At 41.2% G+C, this 24,320-nt stretch overlaps 1 protein-coding gene across 4 annotated transcripts in view; it reads right to left on the minus strand.

The window, feature by feature from the left end:
• The window catches only part of RPN2 (ribophorin II), a 53,510-nt gene that overhangs the window by 21,645 nt on the left and 7,545 nt on the right, over nt 1–24,320 (minus strand). For all 4 annotated transcript variants that reach the window (XM_074318126.1, XM_074318125.1, XM_019750214.2 and 1 more), the window contains exons 3-9: nt 16,892–16,987; nt 16,169–16,344; nt 11,565–11,640; nt 10,411–10,545; nt 8,188–8,364; nt 6,672–6,790; nt 5,569–5,674 (exon numbers count right to left, since the gene is read on the minus strand). In XM_074318126.1, coding sequence (XP_074174227.1) covers nt 5,569–5,674; nt 6,672–6,790; nt 8,188–8,364; nt 10,411–10,545; nt 11,565–11,640; nt 16,169–16,344; nt 16,892–16,987 — 885 coding nt within the window. The remainder of the gene's footprint in view (nt 1–5,568; nt 5,675–6,671; nt 6,791–8,187; nt 8,365–10,410; nt 10,546–11,564; nt 11,641–16,168; nt 16,345–16,891; nt 16,988–24,320) is intronic.

Below are 24,320 nucleotides of genomic sequence, written 5' to 3' on the forward strand. Positions count from 1 at the left end.
ATTCCCTCAAAGAAGATATACAAATGACCAGTTAGCACGTGAAAAGATGCTCAGTGTCATTAGCCATCAGGGGAATGCAAACAAAAATCACAGTGAGATACCACTTCATACTCAGGATGGCCAGAATGAAAAAGAAAGATAATAATGAGTGCTGGTAAGGATGTAGAGAAATTGGAACCTTCACACATTGCTAGAGGGCATATAAAATGATGCACCTTCTTTGAAAAACAGTTTGTCAGTTCTTCAAAAAGTTAAACATAGAGTTATCATATGACCCAGCAATTCCATACCTGAAAAAATTGAAAACAGATGTTTAAACAAAAACGTGTACATGAATGTTCACAGCAGTATTATTTATAATAGCCAAATAGTAGAAATGCCCCAATGCCCATCAACTGATGAATGAATAAAATGTGATGTATCCATACAATGGAATATTATTCAGCCATAAAAAGGAACAAAGTACTGACACATGCTATAACCTAAACCTTAAAAATAAATAAAAAAGGCCAGACACAAAAGGCTACATGTTGTATGATTCCATTTATATGAAATGTTCCAAACATTTCATATGGGCAAATGAAATGATCCCAGGCAAATCATGGAGACAAAAAGTAGATTAGCAGTTGCCAGAAATGGGAGAAGAACATATCCATATAGAATTAGGAGTATCTATTAGTAGACCCGAGGTTGCTTTTTGGGGTGATAAACGTGCTCTGGAATAAAATAATAGTGATGGCTGCACAACTCTGTAAATATACTAAAACTGTTTATTTTTAATGGGTAAATATTATGGTATGTGAATTATATACTCAATAAAGCTATTTTTAAAAAGTCAATCTACTTTGTATAAGGTAAAAGGCTCAACTGTGGATGATGAATTACCACAGTTATAAGGGAATGTGAGAAAACATCTTTAGCCCCTTCCATCCTTTTTTTCTTCTTAGTGGTCTGAGATGGAAACTAAGCACTGAAAAATAAATTTGGTCTCCACCTACAGAGAGTTCCCAACCAAATGAAAGAGCAATATATAAGCAAACAATGGTAATATAATGCAATAAAAACAATTATAGACAGGTGTAAAATACTATGGCAAAAAAATAAACTTTAAGTAGACTGAAGCCCGAAATATAAGGCAAAAAAAACCCTTAAAAACTGTTTGAAGAAGATATTGGAGACTATCTCTTTGACCCTGGAGCAGCATAGGATGTTTAAAAGAAGACACAAAAAGCACAAATAATCTAGGAAAAAAGACTTGGAAATTAGGCCTCATTGAAATTAACTTTTATGCATCAAAAGATACCATGAGGCAACATTGGGGGAAGACACTTGATGCTTATAACTAAGGATTAGTACCCAGAATATGTATAGGTCCTAAAATATCAATAATAAAAAGACCAATAAAAGAAAAACACAAAAGATATATGACAATTCACAGAAGAGGAAATTTAAATGGCCAATAAACACAAGAAAAGATGCTCAATCTCACTAGTAACCACGGGAAAACATTAAAACAAGATACCATTTCATATCCATCAGATTATTAAAAACTAATAATACCAAATATTGGTGAAATTATGAAGAAAAGAGCAATTTGGCAATACCTAATAGAGCTGGAAGATGAGCACACCCTAGGATCCCACACCTTCACTCTAGATAAACAAAACATGCATAAGGAAATGTACTAAAATGTTCACAGCAGCATTGTTTATAATCGTGAAAATCAACAATAGGAAAATAAATTAATAAAAATGGATTTATTCGTAAAAGATAATTGCCTTTATAATTATCCATATGTATGCATATAGCTCTAGTTCTACATGTATAAATATGGCTAATTGCCAAAAAATTAATTTGAATGAAAACAAGCAAATTGCAAAAGGATACATACAGTATGATGTAATATATACATAAAAATCCATACTATATGTGTAGCAGAAATATAAAAACTGGCATTGGAACAATAAACCCCAAATCTGGAGAAAGAAAGAAAAAGTGTTCAAGAAATACAGAAAGCTTAAATTCAATCCATATTTCTTACCCCTCAAAAAGCAAATACAGCAAAACATTAGGGTTTGAAGGAGATGAGTGACCAGTAGGTTTATGAGGCTTCATTATATTATTCTCTGTTCTTTTCTGTATATTTGAAATAGTCCATACTAAAAAAATACAGTTCTATGGAAGCACAGATGTAGGGGCAACACTTGAACTGACCTTATGGATGAGTACTTCGACATATGAGCAACGGAGAGGAAGAGCATTTGGTGGAGGAAACAAGAGGAGAAGTCTAAAGGCATGCACATGTAAAGAATATTTGGGGGCTGGGGACTGGCCTGGTGGCTCAGGTGGTTGGAACACTGTGCTCTTTAACACCGAAGTCGCCAGTTCAATTCCTACATGGGCCAGTGAGCTGCGCCCCCTACAGCTAAGATTGTGAACAACAGCTTTCCCAGGACCTGGGCTACCGTGTGCTGCCATGAGTGGCCAGCAGTCATTATGACCAGCAGCCATCATGAGCAGCTAGCAGCCAGCTGCCGTGAGCTGCTGTGAGGAGCCAACTGGCGACCGACTGCCTCAGCCGGTGGGAGCGCAAGGCTCATACCAGCATGGGCCAGGGAGCTGTGTCCTACACACTAGACTGAGAAACAATGGCTTGAACCTGAGTGGGGAGCAGGGGTGGAGGCGGAAGAAAGGGGGGGGAATAAAAAAAGCGTATTTAAGGACCAGCATTCAGTCAAGAGCAGTTAGAGCTGAGGAGATGGGGATGCACCCACAATGAAGCATGTGATTGTGCCTTGGGGAGGACCTTAGGGAACCAAAGAAATGTTTAAGCAGAGCAATAATGTGATTTTACCCTTCTAGTGGCACTTATAGAAAATGAAAATGAAAGGGGCAGAGATTGAAGACAGTGAAACTAGCTAGAAGCTACCTTATTAATCTAAAGAACATAGGGCCCTACCTGAGCAGGGACACTGAGACTGAAGAACGAAGGGCTCATGCGAAAGACATTCAAAGGACTTGGGGACTGACCAGAAGTCAGACGTGGAAAGGAAGAGGTTAAGAATGACTGTGACACATGGTTACGGCACTTAAACTGGGGATGTTGTTACCAAGATTGTAAACGTAGAAGGAAGAAGAGGTTTCTGGCGGAAAAAAAAAGTTTGCCTTTTAAATGCGTTCAGTTGCAAATAAGGATCCCTCAGGAAGGAAACTAAAATCAAAAGAATCTAGATTTTAAAGGTACACACAATAGTTCCTACCCACATTTTGTGTTAGGGAATGTACTAGGATCAGATGTCTCAGGCCCAAAAAGGTCAGCCATAAGGTAGAGAAAAGGCAGAAACTAGAGTGGCAGAATATTACCTTCCTTTCTGCCCAACTTTAAATATACGTGTGTAATCTACCTATGTTAAGTAATGTCCCACTTTTGAAAAGGTCAAACTTTCCAGCTGCCTTGTCCTTTCATTAAAAACAGTGAGTGTCCCAGAAGCCAACTTGAGGAGCTCTCCAAAGGCTAAATCTGGGATAAGATGAGCAACAAAGTAAATGATAGTAATGCATCATAACCTACAGAATAAAATGAATACCTGTGAGTCTAAAGTGTTATAAATAATTGAATAAATGGAGGGGGGAGAAAGGGACAGCTTTTTCTTACAGTAGAATTCCAATTAATGAATGTAGAAGGAATGAAAGAAAGAGAAAATCATCTTTTGACAGATACCATATTAATAACTGTTGCAAGCAAGAGCATCAGGATACTTGCAGAGTCTCAAAAGTATTCCTCCACCAGATACTTAATTACAAAGCAGAGAAACAGCAACTTGCCAGTGGAGAAACCCAGCAGACACCGCCTTAACCAAGTGATCAAGGTTAACATCACCAGCACTGAGACATATCAACACCATATACTTCCCAACAGGATGCACTGACAAGGGCCGAGCGTCACTTTTGGAGCATTTTTGCAAAAAATGCATGACATGAGGAAACTTCAGACAAACCCAAAGTTGAGGGGGAACATGCTACAAAGGACTGGCCAATATCCTTCAAAAGTGTTGAGGTCACGAAAGAGAAACTATCCTCAACTGGAGGAGGCTAAAGGGACATGCCAGCTAAAGGACTATGGGATCCTAGGTTGAATCCTGGACCAGAAAACGGACATTAGTAGGATAACTAGTGGAATTTGAATTAAAGTCTAGTATGGGCTAGTTAGTAATACTGTATCAGTGTTAATTTCCTGGTATTGATAAATAGATTTATTATAGAAGATGTTAACAATAGGGGAAGCTAGGTAAAATGTATATGGGATTTCTTCAGACTATTGTTGCAACTTAATATAGAAATTATTTCAAAATGAAAACATTTGATTAAAAAAAAAGAAGTGAGTAGAAAATGACATTTGATAGTGAAGAAAAGAGTTCTCAAAAACAGCACATATTTAATTATTCAGGAAAGGTACAGCACTACTCCAAGTTCTCCTGACCCAACAGAGTGCATGACGACGTTGTCAAGTAGACAGATGGAGCAAAGACACAGGGGCAGAAACACTGAGAAACGACAGCTGAAAGGAGAAAGTAATGCTGTAAAAAGCCCGGCTACTGGAGCTGCACATGGCTCTGCAGCGTTTAGGCTACTAGCTCTCTGTTCACCAGGGAACACTAAACGTATAGTGCAGGGATCCACCCAAGCACAGGCTGGATGACCTTGGACAAGTGACTCTACCCATCTGAGCCTCATCTATGCGATGAAGTGACTCCACCCATCTCTTGGGGTTGCTGTAAGAACAAAATAATGTACGCAGAAGCACACAGACCTGTGCTTCCATGTCATAGGCATTCGCGAAAAGGTTCACACTCATCATCCTAATTCAGAATAAGAAAAGGCTGAACTATACCCCATAGTTTAAGAAAGTAGGAAAAGGTGTAATTCACCTTAAACGTCTATCCAAAAAGGTTAAAATGAAAGCCACAGTGCCTGAAAGGGTAAACTTCAATTAGCTGAGAAAACCACGCATGTGAAATACCTCATTCCCACAAAGTATCAGATAAAGGAGGCATAGCCTTCCATGCTTAAAACCACTTGCATCTTCAACACCACTAGAGTCAGTTAAACATCTGAAACACAGTTCATGACGAAAGATTACCAATTTTCTTTTGTTCTTTACCCAGAGAGCCTAACTACAGCACTGTCATTTGATGCTTTTCCTTGCCTACTTAGCATCAAGCACCTTTCTAAACCTATCAAGGCCCACCAGAGAAAACATTTTAAGAATATGTATGCCTCAGTGGAATTGTGGGTGATTTTTATCTTTTCTACTTCTTAAATTTTATGTAGAATAGTAATGCTAACTTACAATGGAAAATGAGTAATTTATAAAATAAAACTCGCTATGATCAAGTTCTTGGCTAAGTCTGTGAAACAGCATTTTGAACCTATCCCTCTTCCAACATATTCACATTAACTCGGTTATAAAGTGAAGTCAAAACACCAGACAATTAATGCCATGTGCCTATGTGGTCATTGCCTTGGCTAGAGTAACATGGCAACAGGAATGACAAGAAAAGCACTTACCTCTACGTTATTTGCAATGTAACGGTTGTCACCCTCAACTTTGACAGAGAAGTCGTAATAACCACTGGAAAACTTTGCATTCATGAAGTTTAGTTCAAAAATATCCCTGTGAATAATGAGCAGGGTTAGCAAGCACTCATATGGGAAAGTCATGTCTATAACAAACGGGCTGCAACGGGAGACACTCCTTAAAACAGGCCAGGCCGACACCTCTTCACTTTTGATTATAATGTGGGAAAAACTTCAAAATCATCTAAAATGACTTCTTTCAAGACTACAAAGTCTTCTTTTCCCTTTGTTTCCCCTCTCAGCCCCCAAAATCCCACCTCCTTGGGGTAGCCGCCCACAATTAAATGTGAATCAGGTGAGTCTATAGTATGATCTCGATTACGTTAAGAAAAAGAAGAAGTGAATTCTTAACTCGAACTACATCATAAAATCCCCAATGTCTTTTACCATTCCACTGATCATTCCTAAAAATGATTTTGCTTTCTAATTTCACATATTGCCTATATCTTTGACTGTCTAAGAAATACATTTTCTAAAACTCGAAGTTCCTGATCTTGTTAACTTACTAATTTAACATTTAACAATGTTTCACATAAAATTGACCTCTAATTTTTAAAGAATTTACAAAACAATAATTTACAGCCATTAAAAATAAGACTGTAGAAGAATACTTAATCCTATGGGGAAAATGTTCACGACACATTGTTATAACTAAAGCATAATTTTAATTCAACTTAAAAAATATAGCAAAACGTTAACAGCAGTTATCTCTTTGAGTGGTAGAATTACAGGTGCTTTGTATTTTCTTTTTTGTGCTTTTCAGTATTTTTCCTACAATAAACACGTATTATTCATACATCAGAAAAAAACCCCAATAAATATTAAATTTAAAACTGGCTACTTATATAACAATGACAAGACAGCAACAGCAATAAGATTTTGATACCAGTAAGTCAAGTTTACCTAACCACAGTGTAGGTAAATTTGGTTCTGTGATCTTGGTAATACCCACATTAAGCTGGGTTATACTGGCTGCAAGCTAACTTTCCAAAAGAAGTATAATACATTGGCGCCTGATCAGAATTAGGACTTACCCTACAAGGGTGAAAGGGGTCTTCTGGAGAACCGTGGCTCTGGAAGCAACAGATTTCGCATGTTCTAGTTTGACAGTGGCCTGAGTCAGAGGCTGGGACAGAACATTAGTGACCTGCAACTGGAAATAGATTTAAAAATTATCTGTAGCCACAAAGGCTGCGGGAGTACAGAATTTTGTTCTGGGGTGCTTTATCCATAGGGAGTGAGCTCTGCAGGAGAAGCAACACCTCATTTTAGGACATCTTCACTAACCTTTGGCTTATTGCCTATCAGAGATCAAAAATAGGAAAACAGTTAGACTGGGAATGGGATCGATGATAGAATGTTCCAGGTGGAGAGGATCTTCCAGATGATCTTGTCCAATGACCCTACTTTTCAGACAAGGAAACAAGAGCCCAGGGGAAGAGAATGACTGGCCCCAGACCACAGTTATGTTCCCTTCTTTCTAATCCCTGTGCTATCCATTCTACTGAAGTATCTTAAAAAAAGAAAAATGTTAGCAAGAGAAATACTTCAAGAAGATATGGGTAATGGGAAAGCTGAAGAAATGTGGATAACATTAATAACTGTCATTTGTTGAAAGTCAACTATTTACCAGATACCAGGCTAGGCCCTTTACATATATCTTCCCATCAATCGTCTGAGATAGACACTCCAGCCTACCTAGCTTCAAAGCCAACAATTTTTTCTACTTTGCTCTCTCAGCACCCCGATTCAAGGTGAATTATGTTAATTAGGTTTTTGCTCACCCCAGTCTTTGCTGAGGAGATGTAGGTTGTAAGCAGGGGGAAGAGAGGCAATTTTGAAGTACAGGGCACCTCCTCAGGAGAATATCTGCAAGGGCCACCAAAGTAGAACTGATGGGACAGACGGAACTGTTCTAAGTGGAACCCCTAAGGTTTAGACATAAAATGTTTAATTTCTTATGAAGGTCTTAATTTATCAGTGGTTTCCAAATAACAGCATCAAAAGCCTCATTTGAGATGAAATCTCTCAAATTGCGCGTTTGCTCTGTTCAAAAAGTTAACACAAAAGACAAGTCTATGCTTACTGCTGAGTGAGAGGGAGAGCTATGCTATGAAGAGGCAGAAAGATTCCGACCTGGTATTTATTTTAACAACCATAAGCACCAAAATCACTTGGGAATTTAAAAAGCTGTCTTAATACATATTTAGAAAGTTTTGGTACTGAAACATGCATTTTAGAAGCAAGATTTCTCTATACATCTGGAGTTACGAACCCAGAAATGCAATTTTCTTGCACTTCATTTGTTGAAAGCCTATTTAAAATTCTCTGGGGGAAAAAAAAGAGCTGTTTTTGAGATTGTGAAGGGTTCTGTGACTAGTTCACCCAGTGGTCATGTCCCCATTTCTAGGCTACAGGAAATGAGCCTTGTTCTATACTCATGGGCATGTCCTCATGGGTGACAAATGGCTGTAGAGCAGTCTGTGATTTCTGAAAGCCCTACACTGAAAACGACAACCTGGGTGGCACATTGGGGCACAGAGGTCATACCCGCAGGATGGCTTGTTCATGAGTGTCGGAAGGTGAGCCCTCGGACACAACCACAACTGGCACGTGGTAGCGATTCTGGGAGAGCGCAGCGGCAGCAGAGGCCACGCTGAAGGCTTCTGAGAGCGAGTCCAAGTTCTTCTTGCTGAAGATTGCATTCGTGAGCTGGATGACCTGGTCCTGAAAGACAGGCAAACACAGCTGGAGATCGTCCCCGCCTACCTGGCTCAAGTCATTCCTTCTGTTTCTAGGTGCTCAAACGGAAGGTCTTATAGCCATTAATCCAAGTTAATAGAGGAGGAAAAAAGGAAACATTTTGCATTTAAGCTTAAAACTCGGATTTGGTTGTTTTTTCTTCCATCTTCCAGTACACACTGAAATGCATGCATTTATTTGTCAACCATTTATTTATTGAATGCTAACTATACAAACGCAAGGTACTTCTAGATAACTGAGATATGAAAGTATATTATAAAATACATATACCAGGAACCATTTGTTCAATATACATGCCAGGCACTGATACGTAGGCGCTTTACGTGTATTAATACAAATCTTGATAAAAACCCTGAGAAGACTGGTATTATCCATGTTTTTCAAATGAAGAAACTAAGGCTAAAGAACATGAAGTAACTTCTACTAGTTATAATGGCGGGGAGGAGGGGAGACAAGACCAAAATTCACACATAAGTCTGTCTCCAAAGTCCTTCCACAATAAAATGGGCTCTTTCCAGATTCCCTTCCCCCTCCCAGTTAAGCTACCTTCCCTCCAGCCCACGTCTAAGCAAGTCTGTATTTACAGGACAAAACCTTAGAGCCAAAATGTACATTAGAAAGAAACTAAAGTAACTCTCCATTAAGAACTAATGGGTTGCTTAAAGGAAAAAACAGAAAGCAATTTTTAAAAAAAAGTAGAACCGAAAAGGCACTATTAAAATTCTGGAGGTTGTTTGCTTAGGAGGAAACATTTTCCACTCCAATCAGCTTTGTTTTTTAAAATCTACCATCTAACAAAAAAGCTCCCTTGTTCCCGACAGTGTTATTCACAGTCGACATGAAATAATTTTCTTTAATTGTACCAATTACATTTTTCCATCACTAGGCTGTTGACACCAGAATGGTTATGTCAAAAGCAGTGACAGCAAAATTACTCCTGCCAAATACCTGTTTAGTACAAGTTTGGGAATAAAGTAAGAAAAAGTTTAAGTTGTATATGAAGAATATGGCCAATTTATCCACTGTACTGTGTATGAAAGAGTCCCTAAATGACTTGTATCCTGAGACCCACATTCCTGCACTTTAATCCAAAACGGAAGTTAAAAGAGTGTCTCTGTAGACCTCCTACACTTAGGCTGAAGGAAAAGACTAAATTAGCATGCCAATACGTGAAAAAATTATTAGATCATATCCTCTGTAGAAAATATGAAATTCATTCAAATTATCCAAGACAGATAATTATTTACTGTTTACTTGAAGAAACTCGGCACAGAACTCAATGCAGAAAAGAAATGAAAGTTCTAATTGGAACCCAAGTCTCTCCTCTTAAAATCAAAACAATAGGGGTTTGTACTTTAAGTCCTTTAGATTAAGGGTTGGTAACCTTCTCACAAACAAGGGGTATAAAGAGGGTCCTACTCAAGACTTCCCACACACATTCCAACTAAAGGTTCTTTCAGGTTAACAAGCTCCTCTTGAAAAAGAAAAAGAAAAACAAATTAACTCTTGGTGGATGGCTGGTAGACACACACGCCTCTCGGTGAACTATGTCAATCAGTAAAGATGAGCTAAGATTTAGCCATTGCTGAGTTTGAGTGGGGAGGGAAGAGGACAGGCAAGTTTGTAGGAGAGGGCACTTCTCGAGAGAGAGAGACGATAGGCATGGGCCACCAACGTGGGACGCATTCATGAGACGAGCAGTGAGGAGTATCAGAAAAGGGAGGAGACATAAGGGTACTGCACTTGGCCTTCTTGCCACTACCTCGTGACATGTTCGTACCCCGTTTAAAGCAAGTGTAACAATTTGTTTACATGTCTATCCCCCTGGCAACCAGTCCCTTGAGGACAAGCATTCCATTTTTCTATCTCTCATTCTCAACGCCTAACCCGAAGCACTGAGTGACTATACCCAAGACTAACTGAGTAGCCTTCTCTGATAAAAGCTGTCCTCAGCAGATAAAGCCAAACAACCCCTTTGGGATTCACGCCTGAGAATTATAAGACAGGCACCTCCTTAATGGATGGCTCAGTCCCCACGTGGTCCATGAGCTTGTAGGTGGCAGCCACAAATAACGCTGTTGTTTCCAGTCCTTCTTCAAACTGGAGGTATACACCTCCCAGTTCATCCAGGCGAGCAACAAGGTCCTGTTACAAACAAAATGGAAGCATGTTGGAGGTCAGGTGAGAACAGAAAGGAGATGCACAAACCACTGTCACCCAAGTGCAGATGGTTTTGAGAAATCTCACTCTCAATCTGGAGAGCACCTCACTTAGCATTTCTCAAAAAAAGGTTCTTAGGCAGAGAGTAGAGTGTATCGTACAGGCATTTGAAGAGAACAGTACCTTCTGCAGCGCTGCAAGCGCTCCTTCCCTGACCCCCTGTACTCAAGCCCAAGCCCAGGAGTCATGGCACTGAAGGCAGCAGCTGCTCTGGGCAGAAGGCCAGTGGGCCAGGCTGCAGAGCGCCCAGGAGGCGGCGTGGCACAGATGGATTCCACAGCCATCCATATGGATACAACCTAGAGCAGAGCATTTCTCTTTCTTACCCAATGACCTAAGGATGGAGAGAGTCATCCTGCTCTCCTGGGCAACAGGGTGAGGCAGCTAATGTGTCCGTGGGGCACCCAGTGATGGCACTGTTAGGACTTCCTGTCATCACTGGCTATGCCGTTCATGAGAGGAGACTCTGATGGGCAGGAGGTCCAGGGCAAAGGAGAGAATGGAGTAATAATAAACCCCAGTGACCACCTGCTGAGCACCTATTATGTACTAGGCAGTTAGAACCTCACTTGTTCCTACAATCACCATGAAAGGAAATTTGAGTCTTAGAAGTTAAATCATTTGCCTGAGATTATTAAGTAGTAAGTGGCAGAAAAAAATGTTTAAATTTCAAGTTTTTTGGGCTCTGAAATCTGTAGACTATGAGACTGTACCTACCAAAGCCTGGAAAAATAGTTTGTTGCCTGACTGATGGTGTAACTACACTGGCCTAAGACGTACTCCTAACAGGACACACTGCTATGATACAAACAACCTAAGTGTGCCATGGATATGAAAAGAAATGGAATTGGCTTTAACAAATGATGCCTGTCTGGGGGCAAGGCTCTTCTAAAGGGTTTCAAAGACAGGAGCTGGGAAATTCCTTTGGCAAAATAAATTCCCACCTCAATCTCCTCCACAATGCTCCTCAGGTCAGCATGCTGGGACAGGTGGGATGCTGTCTGCAGAGCCTGGATCGTGCTGGAAGGTAAAAAGTAGACCCTAATGAATGACAAGCCTCCTTTCATCTACTCGCCCCCGCCTGTATTGGGACACCTTCACAAATATCCCACTCTTTTTCCAAGTATAAAACAGTCTCAACCTTTAAGGAGCTTATTTACAACCTCGTCGGGAAAGATGCGACAAAGACCATTACATTACGCAGGTCATCACGGTTAGAGAGATGGCAACCTGGGCAACAGGACTCTTAGGAAGTTCTGTGGGCACAGAATAGGGAGGGAGCACAGGTTCACCCACCTCAGAAAATGGGTTTTGTTCCTAAAGGCATCACATATAGAATACTGAGACTAAATTAGGTTTGAAAGAGATAAAACTCATAGGGAGAACAGGATTTCATTTGACTAACGTCTATTTGAAGTTGACTTGACTGCCTATTCATTTTCTTACTCCAAGACCAAAGAAATATTGTAGAATCTACATAAGTAGATTGCTGGGTAGACTTTGAAGCAACTTTCTGAAATCAGATTAATGCAATAGGTCAGTAATCACGAGTTAAATGGCCAAGGCTGGTGCTACCATCACCCTGCTGGGAGAACTGAGTCATCTTCCTTCAGACATTAAATAAGATGAAAGGAATAAAAGATTTGGTTCCCAAACCAGAGCCTAGTCTCTCTTTTTCTTTTCCTACTATTTATTTCTGATTATAAAAGTACATATTTGGGGCCGGACTGGTGCTCCATGCTCCTAACTCCGAAGGCTGCCCGTTCGATTCCCACATGGGCCAGTAGGCTCTCAACCACAAGGTTGCCAGTTCAATTCCTCGAGTCCCCGCAAGGGATGGTGGGCAGCGCCCCCTGCAACTAAAATTGAACACAGCACCTTGAGCTGAGCTGCCGCTGAGCTCCCGAATGGCTCAGTTGGTTGGAGCACGTCCTCTCAACCACAACGTTGCAGGTTCGACTCCCACAAGGGATGGTGGGCAGCGCCCCCTGCAACTAGCAATGGCAACTGGACCTGGAGCTGAGCTGCGCCCTCCACAACTAAGACTGAAAGGACAACAACTTGAAGCTGAACGGCACCCTCCACAACTAAGATCGAAAGGACAACAACTTGACTTGGAAAAAAGGCCTGGAAGTATACACTGTTCCCCAATAAAGAACTGTTCCCCTTCCCCAATAAAACCTTAAAAAAAAAAAAAAAGTACATATTTGTCAAAAATTCAAACATTCTAAACAAGCAAGTTAAAATTCCTATAACACCTATCCCTAAAAGACAACTATTCTCCAATTTATTTTTAACTTAATCATATATTGTATACATCTTTCCATTCTTATTAACAATGACATAGTACCGCACTGCTTAGATGTACCAGAATTTACTCAGTCTTCAACTGATAGACATTAAATGTTTACTAGGTCCTACAACGCTGTAACTGATTTTATATATATATATATATATATATATATATATATATATACTTTTTACAGATATGTATTTTTTAATTTATTGAAATTAAATCCCCAGAACAAATTAGCTATTTGAAAGTGAACAATTCAGTGGCCTTTAGTATATTTCACAATGTGCAATTATTTCTATCTAATTCCAAAATATTCCCATCAGTCCAAAATAAAACCCTATACCCATTAAAGCAGTTTCTTCCCAATTCTCCCTTCCCCCAGTCCCTGGCAAGCACCAAGCTACATTCTGTGTCTACAGATTTACCTGTTCTGGGTATTTCATATAAATGGACTCATACAATATGTGACTGTTTGTGTCTAGCTTCTTTCACTTAGCATGGTTTCAAGGCTCATCCAGATTGAAGCAGTTATTAGTACTTCATTATTTTTCGTGGCTAATTCATATATTTTTACCCACTTATAAGTGTATTTCTGTAAGATAAACTATTTAAGGTAGAATGTGGTAGGTATGTGCATGTAAGATTTTTTATTAGATTCTACTCTCTTAATGCAAGTAACTTGGAAAATGTAAACAATGCTTTTCTGGGTGGAATGGAGAAAGCTGAGGACCCCTGGTGGTAGAACCAGCGGCTACTCAACCCCAGAACAGTTTCCTAATTCCCAAGAGAATTAGTGCCTTTATGTCAAACCACCATTTAGTAAGTCAGTGTTGGGGAATGTAGAGTGAGGATCTGTCTGCTTTTATTGAGATCATAACAATTTGGATTCCCTCCATGGAAAACTAATTCCATTAAGATGACAAGTTGGAAAACAGAGGCGTCACAATCCACGGACAGAGAAGCCCCAGAGTATTCAATGACTCCTATGGGATGCTTGTTGTTATAATGCACTTGAGAAAATGAAACCTGCATTTCCAAACAAGATAAAATCCCACATCTGTCCATGATAAATGCTGAGCCCAGATAAGGCTGCTAGGATACCCTAGAAAGAACTTTTCAATTAAGATATCGTTTTTCTCTTTTTTTAGAACAAGTATGTGTCATGTTGGTAACAACCTCAGAAGTTTATAGAATGAAATTAATCCCCTTAGCGTTTGAAAAGTTTTGCCACCGGCTTTAATTCCTTATTCCCCAGCCAGCAATTTATTTCCCTCTGGAGTACTATATTCAAACACTGAGAAAGCAGATCCTTTCTTGCTAAAATACAGCAGATGATTCAAAGAAATTGGATTATGAAGAGACTACAATGGCACTTTTTCAGATGCTTCATTCAAACCTACAAATAATTTTTTCCCGTTCTAGACAAGTTTATGAACATTCATTTCCTAGAATCTGCCCACTTAAATGTACAAGGTCCACTTAGAAGAGTCCTAATTTGTATCACATTTCCTTACAGTAGTCCTGTGAGACAGATATCATTCTCTGTTTTACATATGAAAACACTGAAGGTGAGGGAGGTTAAACAGCCTGCTCATGGTCAAAGGTATTAAGTAGAAGAGTCTGGATTTGAACACAGTGCTATCTGATCCCAAGGGTGTTCTCTTTCTACCTGTAAACTTTCTATAAGAGAGCAGAAACACAAAAGTATAGTTTCAGCCTTTATTAACTCTTTGTTGGACACCTACCACGTGCCACGTTCTATGAGCTCTGCAAATAAAGACGTTTACAATCTAACATAGAAATAACTACAATACAACCAAGGAGGCAACCAGCTCTCTAAGAAATGGACCTAAGAAGGAAGTATGCTAGAAGAGAAGGAACTCCATTTGTGGCATGCCCACTAAAAGCCAGGCTCTGCACTGGGCTCTTCACATGTATTATCTCACCTAATCCTGACATCTGTCCTAGGATGCAAGGATTATTGGTCTCATTTTAAATGAGGCTCAGAGAGGTTGGTAACTTGCCCAAAGTCACAAAGCAAGGAAGGAACTGAACTGGTGTTCAAACCCAAGCCTGACTCCAACATGGAGGTACTTTCTTTGTACTTTTTCCTGTTCTGGAGTTTTGAGGAGGGAGATTTCCCTTTTTGCTCGGAGGGAAATGGAAAGATTTTTCTATAGAAGGTGGCATCAGAGTGAGGCATTGACAATGATATCACGACATGAGATGGTGATTGAGGTGGCATTCCACAAGGGATTCTGAGAAGAGATCAAAATAGCATAACCTGAAACCAAAGGACCACGAAGGCCAAGCCCTGGGGAAAGTATGTACAAAACCTTAGCCCTGGGAAAAGAATCAGCCTCCAAGTCACTGACTACTGGCCTTGTGAACGAGTAGGTGTGAGAGTGACAAAGAGAACGTCACCACTGACTGTGAACGCTGGCCTTAACAAAGCTTCAAATTTAGCAACATTTTGGTTCTTGCAAAAAAAACCCCCAAAAACCCAAAAAACCATGGGAAACAACTGAACTATTCTGCAATAGGGAATTTGTGTCACCGACCGCTTGCTAAACAATTAACAGGAGTCCAGGTGCTCTACTCTCTTTCAAGGGTTGCAATTAGGGGGACACATAGAAAATAAAAAGTACATATACAGTTTTAAATAAGGAGTTTTTAAAAAAACTACGCCTATTGTACTATCGCTTTTAAGTTTAGTGAATGTCCTTAGGTCTGTTACAACATTGAAACTTGTAAGAAACAGGGAAGTTGCTCTGAGTTCCTTTCCTGTCTGGTGCTTGTGCTTCAGCTAAGCCTTTTGCAGAGCAGTAGAATCTCGGTCTGAGAATACTCTCCCCTCTGAGCACCCACCCCCCTCTCCCCGCAGGTGCCGTCTCTCACAACTTGAAGGAATCCATAAGCCCTCCTTCAGTGCAAAGCGTCCAGTCTCCCTCAGACATCTCCTACCCTTGCTTCTGCCTCTGACCTCAAATGGTAATTATGTCTCCACGTGACAGTGTGTTTATGCTCCGACTCAGTATTTTCCTTCTGCCTGGGCAGCTCGGGGAAGACTGTGTCTAGGTGAGCGGCCGGAGGACAGGGACCCTCCCTGCCTGAGTGCACTATTACGTAGAGCAGCGCCTAGCAGAGCACTGGCACATAGTAGGTGCCCTGAAAATACTTGCTGACCCATGGATGAACCCTCTCAGGATAGTACCAGACACAAACGAAGCCTGAGAAGTACTGATGACTCACGCTAGCACAGTCTCTTCCTTGCTGAGGCGAGAGGTAAGGGCGCTGAGTGCTTCTTGGGAAGCCAAGGGAAGGCCAAGGCCGCTCAGGGCTGCCACGGCGTGGTAGATCTGCGTAACAGACGAGTCTTCACTGACAGCTGCCAGAAGCAGATCTTTGGTCTCATTTGAAATAGAGATCTAAGAAAGGATCGGCAGACACAGAGTTTTAGAACAGGTGCTGGCAATTTGTGGCAGGCATCCCAAGGATGGCATGCAAAGCAAGTTGCCAGAGTCACACTACCTGCCTGGCATCTGATCGCTCCCCCTTGACTTCTCAGACACCAGAATTAAATGTTTTCAAAACCATAACACAACACTTGAAAAGATTCTGGCAAGTCACTTGTCTACTTACATGGTTCTCCGACGTTCAAAAATGAATTTCCAGAAATCTGGTATGGGGTATTCTTTCTTTACTTTGAACATTTTTAAATGTTAGAGAGAGATGGAAATTAAAATCAAGAATTCCCAGAAGAGAGGCAACTATAGGAAAAAGTTATTTAAATTCATGGAAAGTGAAAATTCAGGGAAAAAAATAAACTATACTTCCTTAAAAAAGAAAATCACAAAAATGGAATTCCCACCATCACTAATGGATTTTTACTGTTAAAAAAAAAATCTGACATGACCCTCCCTTTTTAAAACTATACAGTTTAATGTAAATATATACGTAGGAAGCTGGACTCACCTCACACCCTGAGAGGGCCTGGCTGGATTGGGCAGCGTAGAAAAGGGAATCCACGTTGCTGGGATCAAGGTTTGATTTAATGAAGGTGCATGCTTTCTAAATGAGGGAAAAAAGTCAATGATAAGTGGTGACATGTACAGTGATACGGAAAAGTATCCATGTGTTTTGGACGACAAGTAAAATTCTAAGCAATCTATGATCTATGATGGCTTAAAGTATGAGCTGCACAAGATTTCATTTTTTAAGCAATTCTTTTCCATAGGACACAAAATTGCTGATTTCAAAGAAGGAGCAACAAACCTGAGGACTCTAGTCCCTCTGAATCCTAGAAAGGAAGGAAAGCAACCACTGCCACTGATCACCTGCTCTGGCTATGGCCTGTGCAGGGTGCTTATGAAGCTCTTCCATTTAATGGACATAAGGTAGACAGTATCATCCCCATTTAACAGAAAAAGAAACTCAGGCTTGGAGTTGGTAAATAACCCGATGAAGGTGACAAAGCTAATTAAGTTGCAGAGTGGTTCCTGTGATTCCAACTGTACTGGAATCTCCGCTTCGATGTCTGCAAAGCTAAGCCAGGTTGAACACATCTAAAATAAGCTTGAAACCTTCTACTTTTTCACCTGGACTGTCTAGCGCATGTACGGGCATCACCAAGCACTCAATTACCTAAAGCAGAAACCTGGGACTCCTTCTTGACCCTCCAAGCCTATCGAGTCTATTTCCCTTTCATTTCTCAAACCCAATCCCCACCTTCTGTTTCTCTCATTGCCTTATTTCAGGTCTTTGCCATTTCTCACCTAGACTGTCAAAATGATCTCCTAACTGGTCCCGAGCCATGCTGCTTCAAGAGTGGTCTTTACAAAATACAAATGTGACCATCTTACTTTGCTTTTAAAACCGTTGGGTGGTTCCTTATCTTCAACACGATCCAAAGTTTCGGATCCAGCATAACATGCCCTCATGCCTGATCCTCACGCTGTGCCAGCTTCGTCACAGCCCCACCTCCAAACTCTTACCCTGCAGCCCACTGCAGCTCCCCAGATATACCATGCTCTCGCCCTTTATGATTTTTGACCCTGCTACTCCCCCTGCCAGGAGCGCTTATCTCTCATGCTTCTTGTCTGCCAAACCCAGACTTATCTCCATCTCTGCTCAGACCTCACTTCTCTCAGTGATTCCAGAAAGCCTTCGGTGACATTCATCCCAGGACAGGCCAGTCGCCCTCCCTCCCGAGTGCTCCCCCAAAACACTTACCAGACTGTACTAACTACCTCCCACAGTGACTAGTTACCTGAGAGCAGAAACTTGATGAACCCCCATCACAGTGCCTGGCACAGAGTAGGCACAGAATAAAACCCACGCTACTTCTACTACGACAAACTCTAAGCAATATTATTTAATAGTTAGTTCTGTTGCTAAATATTTTCATTGAGGCAACATAAAATTCCGCTATTCAAAATGAAATGGTAATAAAAATAGGTAAAAGTAGAGGCTCCTGGGGAGCAGGCCAGGCAGTAAGGCAAGGTGGGCCATGCAATGGACTGCTGCTTTTCACTAGTAGCTGTTCTGTATTACCTGATGTTTTGTATGTGCATGTGCTACTTCAACCAAAAAACTTAGAATGCACAAATTAGGGCTGGGAAGAAAATCTATTCAACAAGTCCTCGCCGTAGAATGTGGGTAAGCTATGCTTTGTCGCCATCTGGTGTTTAACAGTGGAACGACAGCACATGAGGCCCCAAACAATGATTACTGTCACCACGTACCACTTTTCAAGCACTGAAAATGTGTCAAGCGCTGTTCCAAGTTCTTTATGTGCATTTCTCACTCAGTAAGGGGACCTATGCATTAGGTCCTCTAATTATCTTAAGTTTAAAGAAAATCAAACAGGCCTTAGAGAAGCAAAGTAACTTGTCCATGGTCACTCAGCTCTTCACGGAGGAGCTGAAATTAAACCCAGGCAGCCTGGCTCCAGAGTCTTAAGCTAGACAACCTCCACCTTTCAAAGACCCATTAAAACTGATCTGCTCTGCAGTAAAACCAGCATCATGCCTACTCTAATTCTACACACAGAAAAAGCAACGTAAACAGCACCAGCGGTCAGTGGCTTCAAAGCTCAGAATGTCGACAGGAAGGTTTTAAAGCAGCAGAAGTGGGAGACCTTCCTGGCCTCAGGAAGCCCACCCACTGCTGAGGTTTCAGTTGGCTACTTTCAGGGCACTTGTAATTCCAACTCCAGCTGCCCTCCCATGTTCCAGACTCATTTTCCCAATTAAAGGCTGAAAATCACCCCCTAAATGCCCATTCCTTATCTGCACCCCTCCAACTTTCTGTGCCGTGTTAATACTATTATCTAAACATCCTCCTGAACAAAAAAATAGTGCTTTCCTCTACCCACCCTTCCCTGCAACTCCCTGAACTGAATTGGGAACCAAATCCTATAGAAAAGACAGTAAACTCACTCTCAGCTGCCTTTCCTCTCCCTATTTCCTCCATTAACAGCTCCCCACTACTCGTTTCCTCTCAGACCATGCTTTGTAATCTTGCCAGACCTGTTATTGTGTCATGTTACCGAGGATCATGGCGGAAGCCCCCCCACACACCACATCCTTGGTAACTGGGCTCCCTATAACTGTAACTGGGCAGTATTTTTCTTTGAGGCTCCTAGATCCCTAGATAAGAGTCACTTTTATCGAGAACTATAGTTTTAGGATCCCGGGTGCACTTCTTACCACACACCTCTGCTCTAGCTGTCCTGGACAATCAACTCATTGCCCCCAAAATACAACAAGCACTTTTGCGGCCCAGGGTTAGTACAGGTTGTTCTCTCCATCTGGAGACCCATTCATATAATTAATTCCACTTCTCTCTCCCACTTGGCAACCCCTAAAATGTATTATCTCAAGACTTATTTTAAAAATAAAACTTCCCCTGACGCATCTCTCCCTCCAGCTGCTACCTTTTCTCTTCTCATACAGCTCAACTTCTCTAGGGAGCTGCCTAACGCCTAGGTCTTCATTTCCTCACATCCACTCGCTCCAACATGGTTCTGCCCCATCACGCCACCAGTGACCTCCAAACTGTAAAAGCCAAAGGACATTTCCCAATGCTCATTCCCTCAACACCTGACAGATGATTACTGCCTCATTCCCTTCACTTCCGAGAATCCCCCACACTCTCCCGGCTCTCTGCCTACTTCTCTGGTAGCTCCTCAGTTTCACCCTCTTCTGCCCGGCCATTCAACACCAGAGTTTTTTAATCCTTAGGCCCATTTCTCATGTATCCTCTCTCTCCATAGGCAATCTCATTCAGGCCCATCCATACTGTGTATCCCCGAAAATAAGACCTAGCCGGTCTTATATTATAGTAAAATAAGACCAGGTCTTGTACTAATTTTTGCTCCGAAAGACGCATTACAGCTGATTGTCCGGCTAGGTCTTATTTTCGGGGCAACACGGCAGCTTCGTCCAGAAACTCTATCCAGGTAATTCTCAGATTTGTACCCCCAGCCCAGACTTCTCTCAATCGCCACTTACATAACTCAAAGGCATTTCAAGCTCAACATGTTGAAGACCAAATTCATGATCTTTCCCACACAATCCTAATTCTCTTCCTCTGTTCCTTCACATCTTATGCCCAACCATCCATCCATGCAACAAGTCAGAATTCAGGGTGCTATCCTCTGTACCCCTTCTGCATTCAATCTTGCTCTGTACCCCCCGCCATAGTCTGTCTTCCACAAAGCAGGAGAGAAATCTTTTCAAAATAAAAATCGGATCCTGATCTTTGCTGCTTAAAATCGACTGCTTTTTAAGAGAAAGAGCAAAATCTTTCCGATGGACCGAGGCTTGGCCCCAGCCTTCCTGTGTAGCTTTACTCCTCTCTCCCCGCCTCTGTTCGACACACAGAACTCCTTGCAGTCTCTCAAATGTCACCTACTTCCTGCCTGCACAGGTCCTTTGCACATGCTACTCCTTCTGCCTCACGTCCCTTCCTCCTCTGTCTCTCGGGTAACTCCTACTTTCCCTTTAGAATTCAGATCAATCATACCTTCCCTCATTCAACAAACAGCGACTGAGTGCCTACCACATGCCAGCCGCTATTCTAGGCACTGGAGATACACAATCGATGCAGTGAACAAAGTTTCTGCCGTCAAGGAGCTGTAATTTAGGGGAACGTAGAGTAAAATTGAAGCTCAGAACTTCCTCGGGAAAGCATTCCCTGACCAGGTCGAAGTCCCCCATTTTCCACTATAGAACTCCTCTATTTGTAACACCGGTTATCTCACCTCCATAAAACTTACCATGGTTACAGATATTCATGTATATATTTGATTACATGACTAATGCCTGTCCCCACTACTAGAGTACACATTCCAAGAGGACAGAGGCTCTCTCTTCTGTTCAACAATGAATCCAGCGCCTAGCACCATGCCTAGTACACAGCAGAAATTTACTAAGCAAATTGTGCAGCAGCCAGGACAGATGGCAACTCCCCTGGACAAGGTTGGGGCTTACCTAAGTTTTCTCGGCAGGCAGGATGAGGGAGCCGCTCCCACTGCTGGACTCCCATGGTACTTTCCATATATCATGTGTATCTCTTTGTACTCAGCACCTGGTTTCACTATATTGGTACTTGTCTCTCACTAGATAATGAGCTCTGTTGTCTTCTCTACACTTAGCACAATGCCAGCACATAACAGATGCTCCATAAATGATTACAGCCTGAGAATGTCTGATTCTCTGCTATCCCAGCAGCCAGCTGAAGGACAGGCCCTTAACAAGCACAGAGTACTTGTTGAATTGGAAACAAATATACTCACCTTTATATGCAGTCACCATGTGACAGACACTGAGCTAAGAACTTTATCTTATTATCTCATTTAATCTTCACAACCCTCTAAGGGATCACCAGTTTACAGATAGGGAAAGTGCTTGATTGACAAACAACCCGTGAACACTGTCTACTGCTTCCTGATTTCAGTCAGGAACAAGTAAGACCATCACAACTTTTACCATAGTATGTATCCCATTTACCTATTTTCATTCAAATGAATACAAAACCCCCATTATTCTTGTCTTATAAAAAGCTAAGTGATATCTATAAAATCACCATTCTCATGTGCTTATGTTTTCTAAATATACATATATAGCAACTAAGAAAATGAAAAATGTTCACTTTTCATAACTCTTCACTCTTTAGGCTTCTAGCTGGATTTGACCCTTAAGGCCAGTTTGTCAAACCCTCTAAAATCAACTTAAAATCAACTGTCTTTCCTCACTCTGCTACTCCCAGAGCTGCTTTCTATTCTCATTTGCTTATTAAACCCCATTCCTCCCAGTTTTGCTGCTAAAATCTCTGTGACAAAAATAACCAAAATCTCATCTAAGGACCTATCTGTGAGAGCAGCCAACTCAGGGCATCTAACAGGGCTGAGGAAGTTCTTTCTGCTCGGCTGAAAGTAACAGTTAAGCTGGACACACACCACTCCATGGCAGTGGCAGTAAGGGAGACTTTCCCTCAATGGACGGACTTCGTGTGCTCATCCAGGAGGGAAATGCAACAGCTCTGAAACCTCCATGCAACTCCCTTCCTTCTATTACTTACAATGCACACACTGCAGAATCCCCATGGCACATTTCACAGGTGATTAGAAGAATGAAGTGTGTGATTCACCCATTTAGTTTCTGATTAAGAGGCACATTTAGAGAGCTTTCATTTCTATTAAGCTCAAGTTTACGATTCATTCATTCAATAAATATTTGTTGCGATCAAATATATGGTGATGGAAGGAGAACTGACTCTGGGTGGTGAATACACAATGGGATTTATAGATGATGTATTACAGAATTGTACACCTGAAATCTATGTAATTTTACTAACAATTGTCACCCCAATAAATTAAAAAAAACATATGTGTTGAACATCCTCTGTTCGTCAGGCATTAAACAATGGGGATGACAGTTTGTTAAAAAAAAAAAAAAACAGTGATGTACATTAACTGCTACTCTATATAACAGTATTACTAGTAAGAGCTAATGATTATATACTGACCACATGCCATCACCATGCTAACTACCCGACATACACCACCTACATATACCAGCTGAGTACTGTTATTATCTCCCTCTTACAGATGAGAAAACAAAGGTTCAGAAAGCGGCACAGGTCACAGTCGCGCAGCTGTGAAGTCAGTATCTTGAAGCCAAGCCACTTGATTTTAGAGTCTGGATTATAAACATGAAGCCACAGCTGGCCTAATCATGTAATTATCCCAAATCACACTGGACTGCAGCTGTCTGGATGGCTCCAATCTTCTATCTTCAGCCCTGACTAATGTACCTTCAAACTCATCACGTCAGCAGAGAACACCTTTAGGGGTATGTGTTCAAACTAAATCCACATGAAACTCCAAGTCCTGAGACAGATACAAAGGTATGACTCTGGTTAAAGTGAGGATACCTCATTCCTCCATCATCTCCTTCAACTGAATCCTACGGTTCCACAGAAGTTTGAAAAGCACCAGTAGAATTCTCATCCAGCATTCAAACCCACCAAAATTTAACAGTAACCTAATATTCCAATTTCATCTCCTATACCTTCCAATGCAAAACCTCTACTAGTCAAGACTACTCTGCTACTCTCCCAATCTGTTCTCTCTCTGCCCCGGGCAGTCTACAGAAACTGTAGGCCTTCTATACAGTATAGTGTAGTATCTACACCAGACAGTGTCTGAATTCACCTGAATAAGTTATAAATAGAAGCAAACAAGTTTCAATATTAATAATGATGAGATAGCTACCATTTGAAGGGCCTTTTGTGGGCCAATCACCTAGTAGGCATGATACAATTTCACTTTATCTTTATAATAATCCAGTGAGGAAGTCATCATAACTCCTCTTTTATAGAGAGATGACACCAGAATTAAATACTTGGGCTAACTAACTCTGATGCCTGTGGTCTTTCTTTTGAGCTAAACTAATTTTATTCGGAGGTACATTCACCTAGAGGGTTTACAACAATATGATTATGAGTAAAAGTCTGTTTCCTTAATACAGTCAGGCACAGGAAGGAAACGGGCAGGAGTAAGAGATAGCTGTCAGGAAGAAATATGAGTAAGTGTGGATCCCATAGATCAGGGATTAGCAAACTTTCTGTAAAGGGCCAGAGAGTAAGTATTTTAGGCTTGCTGGGCACACGGTGTCTTTAGTAACTATTCAACTCTACTGTTAAAAATGTAAAAGCAGCCATAGACGATATGTAAATGAATGGGCATGACTATGTTCCAGTAAAACATTATTCACAAAAACAGGCTTCAAGTTGGATTTGACCCTGGGGGCCAGTCTGTTAACCTCTCTGCCACACGCTATTCTGATGATGGTTGGCAGACATTGGGCTATTTACCTAACCTCTCTGAGCTTCCATC

This window comes from Rhinolophus sinicus, linkage group LG13 (genome assembly GCF_036562045.2).
Source record: "Rhinolophus sinicus isolate RSC01 linkage group LG13, ASM3656204v1, whole genome shotgun sequence".
NCBI lineage: Eukaryota > Metazoa > Chordata > Mammalia > Chiroptera > Rhinolophidae > Rhinolophus > Rhinolophus sinicus.